The sequence below is a fragment of the Sceloporus undulatus genome, chromosome 1, assembly GCF_019175285.1.
Source record: "Sceloporus undulatus isolate JIND9_A2432 ecotype Alabama chromosome 1, SceUnd_v1.1, whole genome shotgun sequence".
NCBI classification, from domain to species: domain Eukaryota; kingdom Metazoa; phylum Chordata; class Lepidosauria; order Squamata; family Phrynosomatidae; genus Sceloporus; species Sceloporus undulatus.
This window is the reverse complement of record NC_056522.1, coordinates 87,960,725-87,981,301: the sequence shown is the minus strand read 5'-3', so window position 1 is coordinate 87,981,301 and position 20,577 is coordinate 87,960,725. Positions and strand designations below refer to the sequence as shown.

The 20,577-nt window shown below is 39.8% G+C and overlaps 1 protein-coding gene across 1 annotated transcript in view; it reads left to right on the top strand.

The window, feature by feature from the left end:
- Window positions 1-16,414, top strand: part of RAB32 (RAB32, member RAS oncogene family) — a 34,191-nt gene extending 17,777 nt beyond the window's left edge. Inside the window, exons 2-3 of the mRNA XM_042446886.1 lie at window positions 9,955-10,232; window positions 14,511-16,414. Coding sequence (XP_042302820.1) covers window positions 9,955-10,232; window positions 14,511-14,660 — 428 coding nt within the window. The 3' untranslated portion in view covers window positions 14,661-16,414. The remainder of the gene's footprint in view (window positions 1-9,954; window positions 10,233-14,510) is intronic.
- Window positions 16,415-20,577: the final 4,163 nt, after the last annotated feature.

Below are 20,577 nucleotides of genomic sequence, written 5' to 3'. Positions count from 1 at the left end.
AATGAAATTGTGCTCTGGCATGTCAACTAGTTGAGGGGTTAGGTTAACATTTCGTCTTGTGTTTTTTTTTAAGTGTGACACACAACAGTTGGTGGACCAGAAAAATGAAAGTGCTGTTTCAGTACAGGCTGTGAAATGCCACATAGCCATGTGAAGAGCTGATAGGTTCAATGTGCGGACTTGGATGCTTCCCAAGGAATTTGTGGAGAGCAGATGGAGAAGGGGAATGTAATGAGAAAGAGGCAGTGTTTGGAGCACTGCTTGTTACTGTGCTATTGTAACTGCTGCTCCTTGTAGCTAGCTGTCTCTTTCAGCCAGAGTGTGCCTAAAATGCAGCAGAATGTTATACAGACTTGTCCTGTAGACAATGGTGTTTTTAACAGATATATATATGTTGCTGCCGCTCCTTATGGTTGTTTACGTGTACTATCTATATGTGGGGAACCAGGTAATGGATCCATACTCCTGCTCCCATTCACAGTATCATATGTAACAGTACCCTTGTCTTTTGGATACACACTCCAACATTGATGTCCAGAAGGCCATGCATATTTTTGGGAAATAACACTGTTTTAAGGGTAAAAAGCAAACAAATGAATAGGTATGATGTGTGAACATTCATAATAACAGTGTCTGGTTTAAAATAGAGCCGTCTGGTTTTATATGCTGACAAGCAATTGGCTGTTTATGTGGTACTCCTACTGTTATGTAGGCAAGTGAGATGGGATTGAAAGTGGAGGGAAATAAGCACTTGGAGAATCATCCATGCTTTCATAGTGACAGCTGTCATAAATATATAGATACTTAGAAGCAATACTTTAAGCAAGAGGTGTGCAACTTGTGGCACTTCAGATATGATTGGACTGCACCACCTATCATTCCTGAGAGTTTGCTGAGCTGGTTAAAACTGCAGTCGAACATTATCCTCACTTCTGCTTTAAATATTGACTGTGGTTGTTGTTAACATGAGCTTCAGAATAGACTCACCAGCAGAACAAGTATAACAGGTCAGAATCTGTCCCTGCTTTATTTAGGCTTTAAAAAACAAAAATAAAAAACACACAAAACTCCAGAGATTAAACTGATAACAAAGGGTCACTTTGTTTTCCTTTGAGAGTAACATTTGAACTGTCTCTGCTGAAAGTACTGTGTGACCTGTAAATGAGACATGAATTATTTTTGCACCTTTTGAACTATGCAGGCTGTTTCATATAAACAAGCAATCATGAACCTAAAGTTAACAAGTTAGCGAATGTGCATATGCAAATTTACTCTCAGAGTTGCTGTGTGCATCTTTAAATAGTGCTGCATGGACTTGCTGATTCTTTTAGCGTTGTGCATTGTAGAGGATATAACAGGATCCAAATAGTGAAGCGTGTTTCGTGCTGAACTTTGGTTTTATCTGGAAATGGACTAGGGCACATGCTGGAAGCAATATCTACTTTATTTTCAGTTGATGGACCTGGTTTCCAGTGACTATGAAATGCTGAACTTTAGCCATGTATGCCTGTAATTTCACATGAAATGGAAAATAGCTTGGAATTAGTGTTGCCCAGGGTCAGCCCAAGTAATTTTGCTGCCTGAAGAGAAGAAGAAAATGTCCCCTCAAGTTTTTCTCTTTCACATGAATACTAGCCAGCCCTTTTCAGTCCCGAACACTGCCTCTATCTGTATTTACTTGTTTTTGCATGCACACCATTCATCCATCTTCTGCATAAAAACCTTCCCTTCTTGATATTGCTAAGGCCTTACAGGAGCCTTGCAAGCTGCTCCAGACAAAAAAACCACACTAGCCTCCATTAGGGCACTTCTTTGCTCCCAGTGCTTCTGTGTGTTTTATGAAACCTTATGCTGCCGACATATTTTTTTCAGTTAGTCTTAAAGGCGCTACAAGATCTCTCTACATACTGATACTGTTTTCCATATCATTCCAGAAAATGGAGACCATTTTTACAAAGTCTTTTGCTTCACTTCTCATCCAAAGACTCACCAGATATTGTCAGATTCTAGCCATGCTACACTGCTATATTTTCGTTTCTGTCAGACTTTCAGAGACATTGGTTGTGTGTCTTCAATATGCTTCTGACTTACGGTATTCTAATGTGAACCTATTAAGGGGTTTTCTTGGCAAGTTTTATTCATAGGGGCTTACTTTGGGGCTGACTTGCCCAAGGTCACCCAGTGGGTTACTACATGGAAAACTGTCTTCTGGCTCATTTCTTTCACTCACAAACTGTTCCATGCTCCTTGGAGCTCCAGTGACTGTAGTATCTATTTGACTTATTTAGCTTTATTTGTACAAAAGAAAAGTCTTTGCATTCATATGCATGTGGTTGTGATAAGGGATTACTTTCATTGTTCATAATTACAAAGGTTATAAGCGAGTGCAGTGAAGAAATCAGAAGAAGATTTGGAATGGGAAGGGCAGCTATGAAAGAATAAGACAAAATCCTAAAGTGTGAAGATATACAGCTGAACGCTACAGTTAGAATCATTCAAGCCATTGTATTACCCATTACCATGTATGGATGTGAGAGTTGGACAGTGAAAAATGCAGATAAAAAGAAAATTAATTCATTTAAGATGTAGAGAAGAGTGCTGAGAATACGGTTGATGATCAAAAAGACAAACAATTGGGTACTAGAACAAATCAAGCCTGAATTCTTTCTGGAAGCAAATATGACTAAATTGAGGCTGTCATACTTCGGAGACACAACTCATTAGAAAAGACAACAATGTTGGAGAAGGTAGAGGGCAGTAGAAAGAGAGGAAGACCCACATGTCAGATGGATAGACTTAATCAGAGAGCCTACAGGACCTGAACAAAAAGGTAGGGGCTTCGGGCTTGGAGACATCTCATTCACAGGGTCATCATGAGTTGAGGCTGACTCAAGGAAGCTAACAACAAAACTACAACATGGAATGTATTAACAGAAGAGGTTTTGCTGGGTGCACTGTTTCTAACAACCTTGCAAACATCAAATAATATTTAAATTGTTAAAATTATGCAATCTTATTTATTCCCAAAAGGTAGAAAATATTGTGACACTTTTAACTCTTGAGATCACTGGACTGTTGGCTACCTGAAATGTGCTGTCAAAACAATCCCCAGCAGTAGAAGGATCACACACAACTGGGCTTTAGTCAGTGACATTAAACACCTTGCCAGAAGCCAAGTCAAAATATCTTAATAAAAAATTATGTTCTCAAAATGTTGTCATGCTGGTATGCAGTATTCCAAAACATGATATTACTGTTAATAATGCTTGCTGCAAAGCAAGTATAAGCAGTCCTAGCACTACCAGAGGGAAGACCTTGCTTGCTATGACAGGCTGTCTATCATCTGACAGCTGCTGGAACTTAAGAGTGCATCTCTGCATGTGGATTGCAATCACGGATGGTATGGACAATGATGATTTGGGTATGGGAGAAGATAGGTTTAGCTATGCCCTGGGTATTCTGATCTATGCCAAAGGCGATGTTTGCAGATTTATTAGAATTTGCTAGTAATAAAGTACTTACACAGTGCAGTTTTTCTTTAATATCTAAAACCATTCCCTTGTAGATTCTATTTTACAAAGTACGGCCTGTATAAAAATGGCTAATCGAGTCCTAGCTGGTATTCAGACTTCAAGTGTGTTTTACAATAACATCCAAAATCCACAAAACAGTGATACCTTTATTGTACCCACCAAAAATGCATAAAAATACAGCATGCAATCTTTCAAAGTTCCAAAGGCGGCTTCATCAGGTAGAAGTGTTAAAAATCATACAGGAGAAGAAGAAGAAATGATATTAGAGTCACAGATACACATTTTTTCAAAATTGTTGTTTTCATTGTTGTCTGTTGTGGTCTGGAGGGATATTAGTGCAAGCAGGAGCCACTTTTCTCTTTGGCCAAGTAGGCTCTGGGAGAAGAAGAGTTGTAAAATCCAACAGAAAAAGTAACTTACCTTGAGGTCCAAGCTGTTTCTGTCCTGGGTGAGGCTGCCTGCCCCCCTTTTACTCAGAGAAAATTGAATTTCTCAAAAAGCCTCTACTGTTGAATCTGGAAAAACCTTTAGGTGTTGTATAGTTATGGTGTGTTTTGTTTGTCTGGCAAATGCCTTTATGAAAGCTGATTGTGCTTTTAGCACCTGAGGAAGTTACTATGTAACCCAGCTGTATGTTTTCAGGCCATTCCCCATTGAAAAACAATTAGTAAATTAACTATATGGTCTCTGAAACATGGTTGCATCTCTCATTTTGTTTTCTCAAAACCCAGGAGAGCTGTAGCCTTGCAGAGGATGCAGTACATGCAAGTTAAACTGACAGCAAAACTTCAACTTTGTAGAATTATAGAATTGGAAGAGACCGCAAGGGCCATCCAGTCCAACCCCCTGCCATGCAAGAAATCTAAATCAAAGCATCCCTGACAGATGGCCATCCAGCCTCTGTTTCAAGACCTCTAAGGAAGGAGACTCCACTACACTCCAAGGGAGTTTATTCCACCATCGAACAGCCCTTACTGTCAGGAAGTTCCTCCTAATGTTGCCATGTTCCAGTCTAATGTGTATTGGCCAGCCAAATCTAATGTAGCGAACACAGTCTAATGTGTATTGACCAAGCAAATGGGACATGCCAGTGTACACTCAAACAGCAATAAATTGGCAGTGACAACTTGTTCGCTCAACTTGATGTTTACATCTACAATTCTGCTTTTTCCAATTAAGCTCCTATGATGTTTGTGTGAAGGCTGTTAGTAACTGTTTGCCCTTATCCTGAACAATTGCTCAATTTCAGCATACTTTTGTCTTCTCAGCTTTGTGCAAGTTCCTATCAGATGTCTTGAAATTATTTTGAAAGACCTATGGTTCAGCTTCCTTCTCACACTGAACCTTTTATAAAATGGTTAAAATTAAATGTGCCATCCAAAAGTTAATGTAAGATTCACATCCTTTTGTCTTCATGCATAATGCTAACTCAAAGATTACAGGAGTATAACAATTGACCAATAGCTACTTAAAGAATTCTGACTGAAAAATAAAATGTTAATTTGTCAGTTCCCTGCCTTCAGGCTCACAATCTAATAGGCATAACACAGGAGGAGAAGAGTGGTAATTGGGATAGAAGGAGGGCCTTCTATCCGAGTTGGGGCCAAGACATGATGAAGCTGTGCCTGCCAGTGCTTCCCCATCCTGCCACAGCAGTGGCAGTTGGGATGGAGAGAGGTTTTTTCATCAGCTTCTGGGCCTAGACATGATATAATGACAATTTCATTTTCAACACTGTTCAGAAGACTATGGCCTGTTACAGACTGCCAAAATAAAGCTGCTTTGGGTCTCTTTGCCGGTATGCTATTTAAATGATGCATGGGTCCTAAGAGTCCGGAGGTTGCACCAAAGCCACACTAAATTCCTAAGCACCAGAGTGCAGCTTTTGGTGCAGCTTCCGGATTCTTAGGATGCATGCATCATTTAAATAGCATACCGGCAAAGAGACCCGAAGCAGCTTTATTTTGGCAGTCTGTAACAGGCCTATAGCTGACCATACAAACATTCTGGCTCTAGGTGAGCTAATTTAACACATGTGGCATAATAACCATCTATTGATTGGTTTGGTTTCTGACTTAATTATAACCCTAAGATGATGTTATCATGGAGTTTTATTGCAGGATTTGTTCAGAGGAAGTTTGTCCTTGCCTTTCTCTGAGGCTGAGAGAGTGTAACTTCTCCTTGTGGTCATCCTGTGGGTTTCCATGGCTTGATATAAACAGATTGTGAAGTCACATTTACATGCTTACACCTACCATCCAGCTGACATCACAAAACTGTTTACATCCAAGCCCTACCAGAGAACCATAACAGTTCAGACTTGTTGAACAAAGACTCATGACTTACGTATTTACAACCTTAAATACTTAATCCTTAAATATACCTCTGCCTTTTGCCCTCATACCTCCAGGGGATTGTTCACCGGCTTTGCTTACAATCTGCCATCATATTTGTTAACAGAAGGAATTTTACAAATAGTCAGAAAATATTTCCATATATTTAATTTCCCTCTAAACTCACTGTCTAAAATCCAACTTCTAAGCATGTGTACTCTGAATAACACTTGTTTTATCTGATGAAATGAGATATAAGCCATGAAAATTCATGCTATAATAAATTTGCTACGGTTTAAATCTCATTGTTAGTCCAAACTAAAGTAGGCCTTTTACATCAATGGAATATACATAATTGTTGATTTACCAAATTCTCATTGATTCAGTGGGTTTATTTGGAAATAATATTGGGTTTTAAACATTTGTGTTTAAAAAAACAGAGCTTTTAGGGGGACAGATTTCAAAAGGATAGCTATATTAGCAAGAACTTCAAAGTAGCACCCAAAATACATATATTCTCATGGTGCTTCAAGTTTCCATTGACTAGAGTCCATTTTGTTATTTGTGTGAAATATTGCCCTGTCAAATGATAAATAGGTACAGGATAATGGACAGTGAAATGCAAGAATGAATGAATGAATGAAAAAATAAGGAAAGTGGATCTGTGATGTTCTCACAAAAGTTTTGAGTGTATACAAGAAAAAAAAATATTAACCACTAAAACGGGTGGCTAGTGATAATGATATTTATGTGTGTCTATAATGGGAACTCAGCCTCTGGTATCAACACAACTAAACTTGTAGAAAAAAACTGATCAGTTTCATTTTGGGTTCTCACTTTAAAGATGGGAGCTTAACATCAGTATGTTCTGGGAGAGCAAAATGCCCTCTCACTGTTTTTAGGGTTTTTTTTAATGTCAGCTTTGTATAGAGACTAATCTATATACAATTTCTCTAATCTGAAATGCTTAGGACAAGAAGTGTTTTGGATTTCGGGGGGGGGGGGGGCGCTTGGTATCCACTGGGGATGGGGTTTGGTTTCAGGACACCACCATGGATACCAAAATGTGTGGATGCTCAAGTCTCACTATATACAATGGTGTAGTAAAATGGTGTCCCTTATATAAAATGGCAAAATAAAGGTTTGCTTTTTGGAATATTTATTTATATACTGGAATATTTTCAAGTCATGGTTGGTTGAATCTGTAGATGCAGAATCCATGAATGGGGAGGGGGAGTGCATAATGAGATATCTTGGAGGTGGAAATAAAGTCTAAACAGTCTAAACAGGAAATTAATTTGTTTTATATATACCTTATACACAGAGCCTGAAGCTAATTTTCTGCACAACTTTTTAAATAATATTGTGCATGAAAGAAAGCTTGTGTATATTGAACCATCAGAAAGTAAGGATGTCACTATCTCAGCCACCTAGGTGGACTATTTTGAATTTTGGAGTATATCAGATTTTGGAATTCTGAATAAGAGAAACTGCATCTGTATATGATGTAGACAGTAAAAGGGCATGGTTTGCAAATGACAAACCTTCATGTTTCAGCTTTGGAAGGAGGCTGAACTCTTAGTGGTATACGTAATTTTTAACCAGTGCAGATGCCTGTTACACATATACTGTACTGTTGTTATGCCTTAAAACAGGATGTACACCTTGCTCAACCTGCCAGTATCTGGTGCAGATTAGTTACTTACCTGGCAAATTGGTTATAGTCTGGTTACAGTCTGGTGTCAGTACTAAGTTTTGCAAGCTGTTTTTAATTGCTCTTAAAATATTATGATTTTAAAACTGTTCATTGTAAGCCACCTTAAATCCTGCTTGGGATAAATTAATAAATAACCAAAGGACCTTCAGTAACTTAAAAAAATAATTGTTTGGGAGAGGTAAGTAGTGAATGGTTTTGAAAAGGGGATCTTAAAGCAGAAAATCATTATGTAAGACTGCAGCCCCCAGCAGTCTTAGCCAACAGAGAAAGTGGTGAACAATGCTGGCAGTTGCAATCTCAAGACATATGGTAAGCAGTTTAGCTGCTTACTGCCTTGGCACATTATCTAGAGGGATCTTCAAGGATTTATCCCTTAATTATACGTTTGGCCATTGTTTACTTTAAACCAATATGCAATCTGGAAACAAATTGACCTTTGTTACTTTGACACCTCTATCAGTTTGCTTGTTGACTGAGAGGTTCCAGCAAAAGCAGTGCTTGCAGTATGCCTGCCTATTTTTCAGTCAGAATTCTTTAAGTAGCTATGGGTCAATTGTTATACAAATGCTAGTTGTACTCATCTCTTGTAATAAGGTGCTTGAACATTGTAGTAGAATAATAAAAAATCTATGAATTCTCTCTGCTGTGAAATAATATTTTTGTTTGGATGCTTCAGTTGTTGCAGAGATGGGCTTGATAGCAAATATTGGGTGTATCTCTCTTGGAATCAGACTTGGAACAGTGTAGGGGGTTGTCACATTCCACCTGATTCTAAAGTCAGTTCCCCAACATGCTGATTCAGACACAATCTGTGTAAAGACCTTTAGGGATGCTGTTGGATCATTTTGACTGGATTTCAAAGGGCCACCACCAGATAATCCCATTAGGAGAGTTCTTTAGGGCTGCACGTGAATGCCAGCATATCTAGACCCGTTTTCCAACCAGCCAAAATTATGCAGAGATTTAGGCAGTAATGACATTATGATGACCAGTGTTTTGTAGCTCTTTAAACTGTTGTATGTTGGTGTAGAGAGGAGGGCAAGTCACCCGTTATCATGAGAAATGAGTCCTTCTCGTCCTCCTCTGGTTCCCATAGAAACCTCATGCAGACCTATGATTCAAATATCATCCCCTCCTTTTCCCCTGTGCATATATATATATTAAAAAACATACTGGTCTGACAAAGACGCCAATGGGTTTTGAAATCTAGCATTATGAACTCTGGACTTTGTTTGAGTTAATAAAGGTGTAAACACAAGGTGTATTTGATTTAGGGTTCTGTTGGTTTTTTCAGGTATAGATAAACTAGATCCTCTCTTATGTTTTATGATCTGATCAAATGTCAAGGGTGGTGGTGGTAGGAGAGGGATAGTTAGCACAGAGCAGGAAAATACCAAAACCGAAAAGACACATAATGGTGATAGCCATTATTCGGCCAACCAAAAGGTGCAAAATACATTGCTCAAGCTTTCAAAACTCACTGGTTGATTTTTCTGGCAAAGTGGTTTAAAATCACATAGAAGAAGAAGTAGAGTCATATAGGCCTGCATCCTATTTGAGATGTTATCTTAAAATGGGATTAAGATGGTGTTGGGGGAGGAATGATCAGGTAAAGACTCCAACCCAGCTTGGCCATGTGGGGACTGAGAGCAAAGGTAGTAAAAGCCCAGGCAGGCTTGTAACTTGACACTATGACTTTTCCTCTCCTGTATTATTTTTAATACTTTTGGCTGATGAAGACTTGTACTTCAAAAATATGTGAAGTCAAAGACTTTCATGGCCAGCATTGATGGTTTTTTGTGGGTTTTTTGGGTTACGTGGCCATGTTCTAGAAGAGTTTATTCCTGATGTTGAAGATACCAACCACAGGTGCTGGTGAAATGTCAAGAATATACCCTTCTAGAACATGGCCACATAGCCCGACAAACCCACAAAAAACATCAAAAATTGTTTAGAAATAAATAAATGTCAATGATTGAAAAGTACCAAGTTGCCATGCATATTCTGCGGATTTGCAGTTGAGAGTCTTTAGTTGCATAAACTGTACCTTATTAGTCCAGAATATCAGTATGCAAAGGGATCTTGTAGCACCTTTTAAACTAACTATATGGAAGAAGTTGTAGTACAAGCTCTCATAGACTTGGTCTGAGATTTGTATGTGAGAAAGTAGACCAAGTTTATGAAAGTTTATGCTACCACCTATTTCATCTAGTTATCCTCAAATGTTGTTACAGGATTGCTTTGCCTACATACTTTAATCATCAGTATTTTTTTTAAAGGACAACCATTTTCATAAACATTTTACTTTTGCTGTCTTAAGGAAATCAGTGCTTAGAATATGATCTATAGTACTTGCCCGTTTGTTTTTCAGGTCAAGAACGATTCGGCAATATGACCAGAGTGTACTATAAAGAAGCTGTAGGTGCTTTTGTAGTATTTGATGTTACAAGAGGATCAACATTTGAGGCAGTTTCCAAATGGAAACATGACTTGGACAGTAAAGTGCTTCTGCCAAATGGCAGCCCAATCCCTGCAGTTCTCCTTGCCAACAAATGTGACCAGAAGAAAGACAGTGGCCCAAATCCTTCTCAGATGGAACAGTTCTGCAAAGATGGAGGTTTTGCTGGGTGGTTTGAAACTTCTGCTAAGGTAAGAATAATTCTAAATATTCTTACTATTATAGTGTGTTTCTATAGTAAATAAAACTACCTTATAGACTTGATCATTAGTCTGTATAATTTACTAAGCTATAACTATGGTAAATATTTAATTTCTCACCTTTTTGTGTTAATCTTAAGCAGAGAACTGCTAAGCCAGACCTGCACAACTTGGCAGTAGGTAGGGGCCAAAATTAAAATAGGTTAAACTTCTTTGGGCCACAGATAGGTTTTAATTAAGTACTAAATAAATAAATAAAAATATTAATCCTATCCCCATCCTCCTTTGTCCAGTCCTCTCCTCAGGGGTAAGGTGAGCAGTTTTGCCTGTCCTTCTCCTCCTCCACCTGGACTTCTCTTCAGGAGAAGGCTGAGCAATGGAGGAGCCTTGAGGGGTGAACATTTGCCCTTCTTCCTCTTCTGCCAGCCTTCTCAGAAGAAAGCCAGGCAAAGGAGGAGCCTTGCAGGGCAAGCGCTTGTCTCTCCTCCTCCATCTTTTCAGGAGAAAGCCAAGCAGTGGAGGAGCCTTGCAGGGTGAGTGTTCACCCATCTTCTTCCTCCTGCTCCTCCACCTATCCTCAGGAAAAAGCCAGAAGGCAGAGGAGCCTTGCAGGGTGAGCATTCACTCCTCCTCCGCTTCCTCCTCCTCTTCTACATGGCACTCTCCTCAGGAGGAGACAAAGCAGTGAAGGAGCCTTGAAGTTGTTCCACATCCTCATGAGCCACCTGAAATCTTTTGGCAGTCCACATGAGGCCCCTGGGCCGTATGTTGTGCAGGCCTGTGCTAGACTATCTCACTACTGAACTTTAGGGGAGGAATTTAAAACAAGCTTATTCTAATATGGACATAAGATTCCTCTTTACTGTTTTTTTCTTTCATAATGTAGTATCGTGTATTGCCTTTTTAATGTAGTGATAAATACTGTGAACATCACCTTCTGCTCCATTAAAAACAAGGCTTTTATCTTTTTTTATCTCTGTTCTTACAGAATGGTAATAAAGTGCTCCCACTTAAATTCTTGAGGTCTTCCTATATCACTTTTTTTGAGAAACATTTATCATCCACTGCAAATTTTTATCTTATTTGAAATGTGGTGCAGGCAGAGAGTTCTACAGATAAAAAAAGACAAATGAATAGGTCTTAGAACACATTAGGCCTGACTCTCTCATTAGATCAGTGCTTCTCAATTATTTTCTGTCATGCCCCCCTAGGAAGAAGAAAACATTTTGCGCCCCCCGCGCGACTGCAAATAGTATCATTTGTCTATAAAATTGTTATAAGTACACCTCTGCATAACAGAACCTCGCGCCCCCCTTTACGGAGCCTCGCGCCCCCCCGGGGGGCCCGCCCCACTATTTGAGAAGTACTGCATTAGATCAACATTTTTGTTGTTGCTATTTGCCTTCAAGTCTACTTCAACTTATGTTATCCCTATGAATGAGAGACCTACAAGAGTCCTTATCATTAACTGTTGCCATACGTTGAAGTTCACTTGAAGCCAAATACAATTACATAGAATATTTATCAATAAGGACAACATATTATTCATTTTGTAAAAAGCCAAATGTCCCAGACATTTCTGTCCATAAAAAGTAAAGATCATTTTTGGTTTTTCATGTCAGTTCCTTGATTCAGTGTGCTAATCTTAACTGATATTGATCTGACAAGGCTTTTATGGAATTTTGCAGTGTTCTATGTTTTTTTGTAACTGCTTGGCTACAATTGTAGCAGCTTTGAATGAGTACAGGATTAAGTTGTGAAATATGTACAATGAGCAGGAAATGACTAACTCTAACCTGTGCCAGATAGACATCATCTTGGTTTCAAATTTCTTAGCATAGTTGTTAGGCAAAAGCTTCACTGTTTGGTTTTAAAATGTAGAAATGGTCAAATGAACACAGCTAAAAGCATTTAATGCTCATTAAGAGTCCGATAAAGTCCATTTTATACAAGGGACACCATCTTACTGTGCCATTGTATTTAATGGGATTTGAATATCCACGGATTTTTTTATCCACGGGGTTCCTCAGACCAAACGCCAGTGGATACCAAGGGCCTACTGTAGATAAATAGGTGCCACTTCAGTGGGAGGTAACAATGTACGGTGCAGTCATGCTGGCCACATGACCACCAGAGCAGTCCTCAGACATCACTGGCTCTTTGGCTTAGTAATGGAAATCAACACTACCCCCTACAGTCGGTTACAACTAAACATTCATGTCAAGGGACTATCTTTTACCTTTTATATATATTTTAAAGGCTTTTTGAGAATAATGTTGTTTTTGTTGATGATGATGTATGCCTTCAAGTAATTTTCCACTTATCAGTCCCCCTACAACAGGATTTTCTTGGGGGATGGATACATACCCACACATTACTGTTTTGGTAATTTGTTAAACAGCCACCAAACATCCCTCTACTATAAAATACAGTGGTTCCTAGTCCCTCCATGTATAACAAAATCTGTGGATGTTCAAGTCCCATTAAATACATGACATAGCAAAATGGTGTCCCTTATATAAAATGGCAAGATCAAGGTTTGCTATTTGGAATTTATACTTTTTTTTGAATATTTTCAAGCTGTGGATGCTTGAATCTGTGGATAAAAAGTCTGTGGATAAGGAGGGCTGACTGTAGCATACAACCAAAGGGTGCTAAATGAGAACTATTTTGAAATACAGTGGGCCCTCCTTATCTTTGGACTTGGAAGAGGCACCACGTGCGGTACAGCATGGCAGAAGAGAGGAGGAGGAGGAAGAGGCGGAGGTAGAGGTGGTGGTGGAAAAAGGAAGAGGAGGAGGAGGGGCGAAGAAGAGGTGGCAGGAAGGAGGAGGAGGAGGAGGTAGAGATGGTGGTGGGAGGAGGAGGACGAGGCTGCCCGGGGGGCCATAGACCAGACAAGGGGCTTCTCCCCAGCCACCCAAAGCCTATCTTGCCTTCCTCTCCTCCTCCAACTCTTTCTCCTTCTGTCGCTCTGTGGCATGGTGAGGCCTGGAGAGCAAGAAGCAGAACAGTGAAGCCTCAACAGGGATGGAGCTGAAACAGACCATAAGGTTATCTAGCCAGGCCCCAGAACCCCGCCTCCACCAGGAATGCACTCTGGAACGCCACCCTCGGACCTTCCTTCAATCCAGGTCTTCCTTCCAGCCATGGGACACCCAAAGCTCACAGTTTCTGCTGTCTCTGACTGCCCCAGTGGTCATGCGCTCATCCAGGTCTGACGAGGGTGGCAGGACCTGTGGGCCTTGGGTATCCCTTGGCTGGAAGGAAGACCTGGACTGAGGGAAGGTCTCAGGGTGGCGCTTCAGAGTGCCCATTCCTGGAGGGGCTCTGGGGCCTGGCTGGATGATCTCATGGTCTGTTTTGCCTCCATCACACTGAGGCTCCACCACTCTGCTTCCTGCCTTCCAGGCCTTGCCATGCTACAGAGTGACAAAAGGACGAAGAGTTGGAGGAAGAGGAGAGGAAGGCAAGGTAGGCTTTGGGTGGCTGGGAAGGCAAAGTGCCATTGTCTCCAATAATCGCTCAGCCATGTGGCCCATTGAGGGCAATGGGACTTGAGCATACACAGATTTTGGCATCCATGGGAGGATCCGGAATGTATCCCCCGCATATACCGAGGGTCCACTGTAATTATAAAAAAAAAATTTCAACAGTATATGATGATTGATATGATTCCTATGATGTGCCTTCAAGTTGACTCAGGCTTCTGGCAACCCTATGATAGGTTTTTTTCTTGGCAAGAATTATTTAGAGGAGGCTTGCCATTACCTTCTTCTAAGAGTGAGAGAGGGTGTAGGTTCCCCAGTGGCTGAGTGGAGATTTAAACTATAATCTCCTAGATTACTAGTTCAACATTAAACCATTACACCACGCTGGCTCTTAATATGAAGATTATGTTCACTAGAACCTGTGCAGGCTTATGATCTTTAATTACCAAGTCCCTTGCCTTTTAAGGTACTCCTCTTGCTGAAACTCAGTCAGTGCCGTGAGTCCAATGAGCTGATTTGTTTTGATGACTTCTGTTTTCTGGCTATATTCATTCACATCTGTACTAATATGGCCTCTAGGAGCTTTCTAGCTGTTGATGAGTCACTCATCACTAAATACTAAAGTCACTGGCACCAAAGTTTTATTCATGGCTCTTGGGTTTTACAGAAGTGCCTATAATAAACATAGCAACATGTGTAGAATACCTGTATGTTGAAGCGGTCACATTTTGGACTCTTCTGTTCAGGAAAGCATTAATGTATTGTCTTGTTTTTCCAGGATAATATCCATATAGATGAAGCTGCTCGGTTCTTGGTTGAAAACATTCTTGCAAATCTCAAAACCTTTCCTAATGAAGAGAATGATGTGGGAAAACTAAAACTGGACTCAGATCCCCTGAAAGCAGAGAGTAAATTTCAGTGCTGTTAATTACAGTTTTATCTTGCATTGACATACCATGAAAGAGCAGCAAGGGTGGTTGCTCTTCATGTTGGACAGCTACTGTGGTGCTCCCATGTGACAATCCTAGTGAGGTATTGTTGCTTTTGAGTTGGTGACACTCCAGGGTGTTTACACTTTTTTTTCTTATCAAGCAGGACTTCAATATTGCCTTATACATCAGGTCTGTGTTTGTGAACTATGTAGCACAGTCTCAAAGCTTGTGTCCAACTACAACAACAAAAAGGTAATTATCTGCCAGGAAGCAGTTGAGGGCAAAAGTCAGTATGACTTTGCCCCAGCTTTTGTCATTCACAGTGCAATTTCAGTACGGAAATTGTCATTCTGAATTGAAGTGTTCATTTTGATAAGCACTATTTTTCCTTGTTGCTTGTTTCCCTTATAATATACCCAATTTCCATTTGCCTTTCTTCTGCCTCATTCAAATCTCCATTCAGTAACAGGATGCCAGCACAAACTTTTTGTGAGACACCTGGCAACCCCCAAACTCTTTATTTTTGAATAACACAGGACTACTATTAAGTGATGGAAGCCATTCTTGTCTAAAGTGCCTTTTAAAATATGTAAGAATGGATTGCTTGGAAAGTAAGAACACAAAGATTAAGCTGGTGTAAGAATATTAGTAATATCCATCTGACATATGAGTAACAAATAATTTCTGTTTCTCACATTCAGATAATGGAAATAATGCAAACTTTAGTACTTTTGTACATGGTAAGTAATATTATACCCAGTTAAATCTTAAAGACAAGTTAAATTTTCTTGCACAAGCACAATAATCTTTCAGAAATTCTTAAATTCTTGGGCCAGAACTAACTAATGTCCTTGATTAAATGGTCGCGTTGTTTTATGAAACCAGACTGTTAAACAGAATATTGGTGGCTTTTCCTTATTTTATTGGTTGTGGTGTTGGTAAAGACCTTTTCTCAGTCATGGTGCTTTTGGAATACATGTATCTCGCCACTTATTTTTTTGACACAAGGATTCAAAGTAGATAATGGTGTCATATCTTTTATTCACCAGAACAACATCTAAATGTGTAATGTATTCTTGGTTTATAACTATTGTTACCAGCCTTAAGGTTGTAAAAATATGAAAATGATTTAATGTATCTATTTTGGGCAGGGGGGTTAACTATTTCTGATGGTACCTGTGGAAGTGTGTAGGAAAGTCTTCTGAGAAATACATTCATTAATTGCATGCTTCTGTTAAACCTGCTTTAGTAAGGTTTTAAATCTGCACATTATTCTAGTCTGCCATAGCCTACCAACTGCTACATATCCTGAAATATGTTAGTCCAAACTTTCTACAGGTTTAAACTGGACCATACATTTTTATGTGCCTGATGGTAGATGTAATGCCATATAAGTGGGATTTGTTTGTTTGTTTTAAAAATAAAGATCTAGAGATTTTATATGATACATTTTGGCACTTTGTCACTTAAAAAAAATTCCAAAGACCACATCTCATTCTTGCTAGTCTTTTGTTCTAGGCCTTCATTACCTTTGCTGAAAGCCCCCTAAGGTCCAGCATCTTTTAATTGTGATTTGCCTAACAGTTCTGCCATTCCTGTTTACTTTTTTATTTAAAATAAAGAAAATGCTACTGGAACACATTGAGTGCATACTCTGCATTGAACACAAGTAACTCATGGTGTTTGTTTGTTTTAAAAATCAAACTGTATGCTTTATAAAAGAAAATAAATACATACACTATGAAAGCTAGAAAATGTGTGTACCCTTACTTACTTGGGAAAAAAGCATGCCCAGTTAAACGTAACTTTAATATTTGAAGGTACAATATATGGAGAGATCTTCACTAGTATATAAAGAGATTTTAACACAGCAGTTTTCATGGCAGTGGAGATCTGTATTTGTACAAGCATAACGGCTTCATGTACTGGTGATTATGACAGATGCATTATATTGATACTGTCGAGCTGATGCTGTAATAAATTGTAAGAGAAACTAGATTTTGCATACTTCTGGTCCATGATGAGAAACTATGGAACTATATTTACTTAGGGGCTGTGCAGACCACCCCTGAAGGGGCAGCCTGGAGCCACCTACATCTTCACCAGATCGGGGCCGTGGCAACCGCATATCACGCCCCCTATCTGGCCTTTCCATGGTGCAAGAAGCAACTCCTTTTTGCACCCTGGAAAGGGATCTATAGCCACGAGTGCTACGGCTTTATGGCACTCCTTTGGCACTGCATCATTTAAACAGTGCCAGAGGAGTGCCGTGATGCCACACACCATGTGGTGTGGTGCGCATCCTGTGGATGCCATGCCTCACCTCCACCCCCAGGCCGGTCTTAATGGCCGGTCTGCACAGCTCCTTAATCAGGACATCTCTTACTTCTCTAATTATGAATAATTATTATCATATATACTCAACCATAAGTTGACTTCATGTATAAGTCGAGAGCAGGTTTTCAGGCCAATATTATGGATTTTGATATGACCCATGGATAAAGGCTAAAACTTAGAGGCATTTAACAAAGGATGTAAAGGATGAAACAAAGAAAAATGATGCCAAAGAACTTAGAAAATTCGGGCTGCCATCTCTGTGCTCACCCTAAAGGGTGGTTCTTCCTTTGATGCTCTCAGGACATGTTCTTACCTTTTGCCACTCTACTCAGAAAAGGGGATTGTTCTTTTCTTTAAATAAGAGTTAAAGTACAGTACTTACATTGACCTGTGGATAAGTCGAGCCAGGATTTTTGTGTCAATTTTTTAACTAAAATTTCTCGATTTATATACAGTATGAGTATATTCAGTAGTCACATTTCCATAGAAATTTAAACTGGGGAGGCTGGATCACAGTTTGCCCACTTTAAGATGTGTTTTCTGATGACAGTGAAATTAGTAAACTGAAGACCTGATTAGCTTAAACATTTTAAAATACTTTAACATTCAGAAGTTCAGTATCATGATGACTGGAGTGATGAAAATAGTAAAGGATGACTTGAGCCATATAAAGACCAGACCAAAAGGCTGGCCTGTGGGCGGAGTCAGCGCGCAGCGTCCTGACTATGGATGCCCTGACTCCGCCCCAGGGCATCATGATGCCGCACACTATTCCAGACAGCGTGCAGCATCATGGCGTGCCTCTGGCACTGCATCCAGATGATGCAGCGCCAAAGGGGTGCCATATATTCGTGTTACGGCAGCTATGGCACCCATTGGAGGGTGCAAAAAGGAGCCACTTTTTGTGGTTCCTTTTTTGCACCCTCCAAAGGCCAGATTGGGACTGTGGTGTGAGGTTGCCGAGGGCCCGATCCTGCCAGGAAAGGGGCGGCCTCATGTCGCTCCTTAGGGGCAGTCTGTAGAGCCCCATGGTCCCCAACTTTAGGGATATGTTGTTTGGTCAAAACCTTTTTCTATTTATGGAATCTTCTAAGAGATGACATTCAAAGGAACATCACATGATGATGTATTTCAATTTATACTGACCAGAGTTGATACCTGGATCTGCCTGTATGTGTTGAAATACAATATTAGTGGCAGCATTCAGCTTAAGATAAATTTTCATTTTAAAAACAATTCCTTATACTTGCAGTTGAACTTAAATTCTGTACCCAACAACTGAACTTCAAACAACAGAGCCATAGGTAGCATACGATTTCTGTACAGCTTTTTACCGTTTTTTGTGACTGCTGGGAAAAGGTGAGTTCAAGCAATGTTGACTGCATCCTCTTTCCATATTTCTTAACTTTAATTTTTGAATCACTAACTTGGTTTGCCGAGAGTGACTTGAGACATTGTAATCTTGGCTACAGAAGGCATGTACAGAAGGCATGATGACTCCTACCAGTGAACCCACCTTTGTCTGCATAAGAGGTGGGTAACTGCAGGAAGTCCACTGAATGACCTTATCACACTTTCTCAGCCTCAGAGGAAGGCACAGGCAAACCCACTCTGAATACATCTTGCAAAGAAAACCCTGTTCACCTTAGACCCACCATAATTTGGAAATGAATTGAAGGCACACAGTAACAACAAGAGTTCAAATTCACTTCTGCTCTTATAGAGACCCTTCATTTCTAAAATTTACTTTCATACATTTGCTTTCAGACAACACAAAAATGTAGTGCTCTCCCACCACAAAGTGCTGGTTATCCTATGTCAATTGACTACAACTAGTTAGGTATATATTTGTTTATCAGTCTAGATTTTTTACTGTATAAGATATTAAACCATCATGTGTAATTAAACAAATGAAAATGTGTTTATTATTAAAAAGCACACTGTGTAAAATACAGTTGGTCCTCCGTATCCATGGTTTTTTTTTTATCCACTGATATTTTATATATGTAGATAGATAGATATAGCTATATTCCAAACCTTGATTTTGCCATTTTATATAAGGGAGACCATTTTTATTACACCATTACATTTAATGGCACTTGACCATCCATGGATTTTGGTATCCATGGGGAATACAAACCCCCATGGATACAAAGGGCCCACTGTATGTATTTGTCCAGGGTCTCCAACTAAATTTGTTACTTTTGTTGTTGTTGAAATACTATTGTTAAGATGAGAGACATTTCTTAGGAGTTGCTCTATTTCCTAAACGTTCCATATCTGCTTCAACTTAACCTCATGAGTTATCAGGGGACAAGCCTCAGAAGGTGAGCCAATACATGTTTCTTTTTTCTTTGCCCTCCCTCCCTACCAGAACTGTAGCCATTAACTAGAAAAATTTAAAAGAAAGGCACACCAAATAAAACGAGTGATTCACAATCCAGGAAAATTACATCTTTCACAGTGAGTAGTATCTCACTGGATGCCTGATCACCCTTCAAAACTGGAACTTGCTACAATTTCTTATTGTGTCCATTTAGGGCTGGTCTGTGAATGTATCAGAATAAGGTCGTAGCATGTGGAAGTTCATAAGAGCTGAAGAGTCAGGCTGGACCAGACCAAAGGCTTGTAGTTAAACATCATCACCCAGACCCTCATCTCTGGCTCCCAGGATGCGGGAAAGGAATCTCAAGGCAAGAGTATTGTCTTGAAAATTATATGCATGTATGGGGATCCATGGTGGTGTAATGGTTTGAGTGTTGGACTATGACTCTAGAGACTAGGATTTGATTCCGTGCTTGGCCATAAAATCCACTGGGTGACTTTGGGCAAGTCACATGCTCAGCCTCAGGGGAAGGCAATGGCAAGCCTCCTCTGAACAAGTTTGTCTTTATTTATTTATTTATTTATTTGTAGGAATTATATCCCATCTTTCTCCCCCAATGGGATTATTGGCAAGAACACCCCATGATAGGGTTGCCTTAGGGTTGCCATAAGTTGGAAATGACTTGAAGGCACACAGATACGATGACAACAATATTCTGTTTGCAGAGCAACCAATAAGATACTTATAGGAAGCGCACGTGTAAGGCATGAGTGCAGCTATACTTTTATTTCACATATCTTAAAGCAGATAAATGTAAGCATGCTACCTCTGCTACCATAGGTGATACGCTGCTATCTTGCCAGCAATGGTTTTACTTTCCATGAATTTATCTAATCCCCTTTTAATGCTGTTCAAGTTGACAACTGTCACTATATCTTTTAGATTGGTAGCCAGGTAAGTCTGTTGCTGTGCGTGTGTAGAAAAGAGTTCTGTGGCACTTTCAGACTAGCATATTTATTTTAGCAGGAGGTTTCTTGTTCTTTCCCTCACCAGGAATGTGGGCAGTTGTGAGTGAAACCATCAATCCTGCTACTGCCTTATTTGAATGCCTGTGGATCAATCCATCCATCCATCCTTCCATCCATCCATCCATCCAGGGTGAACAGACATCCTCCTTTTCAAGGACATGTCCTACATTTCTGTACAGGAGGAATTCCAATATGCCCTCCATTTTTAGCATAGCAAAGAAG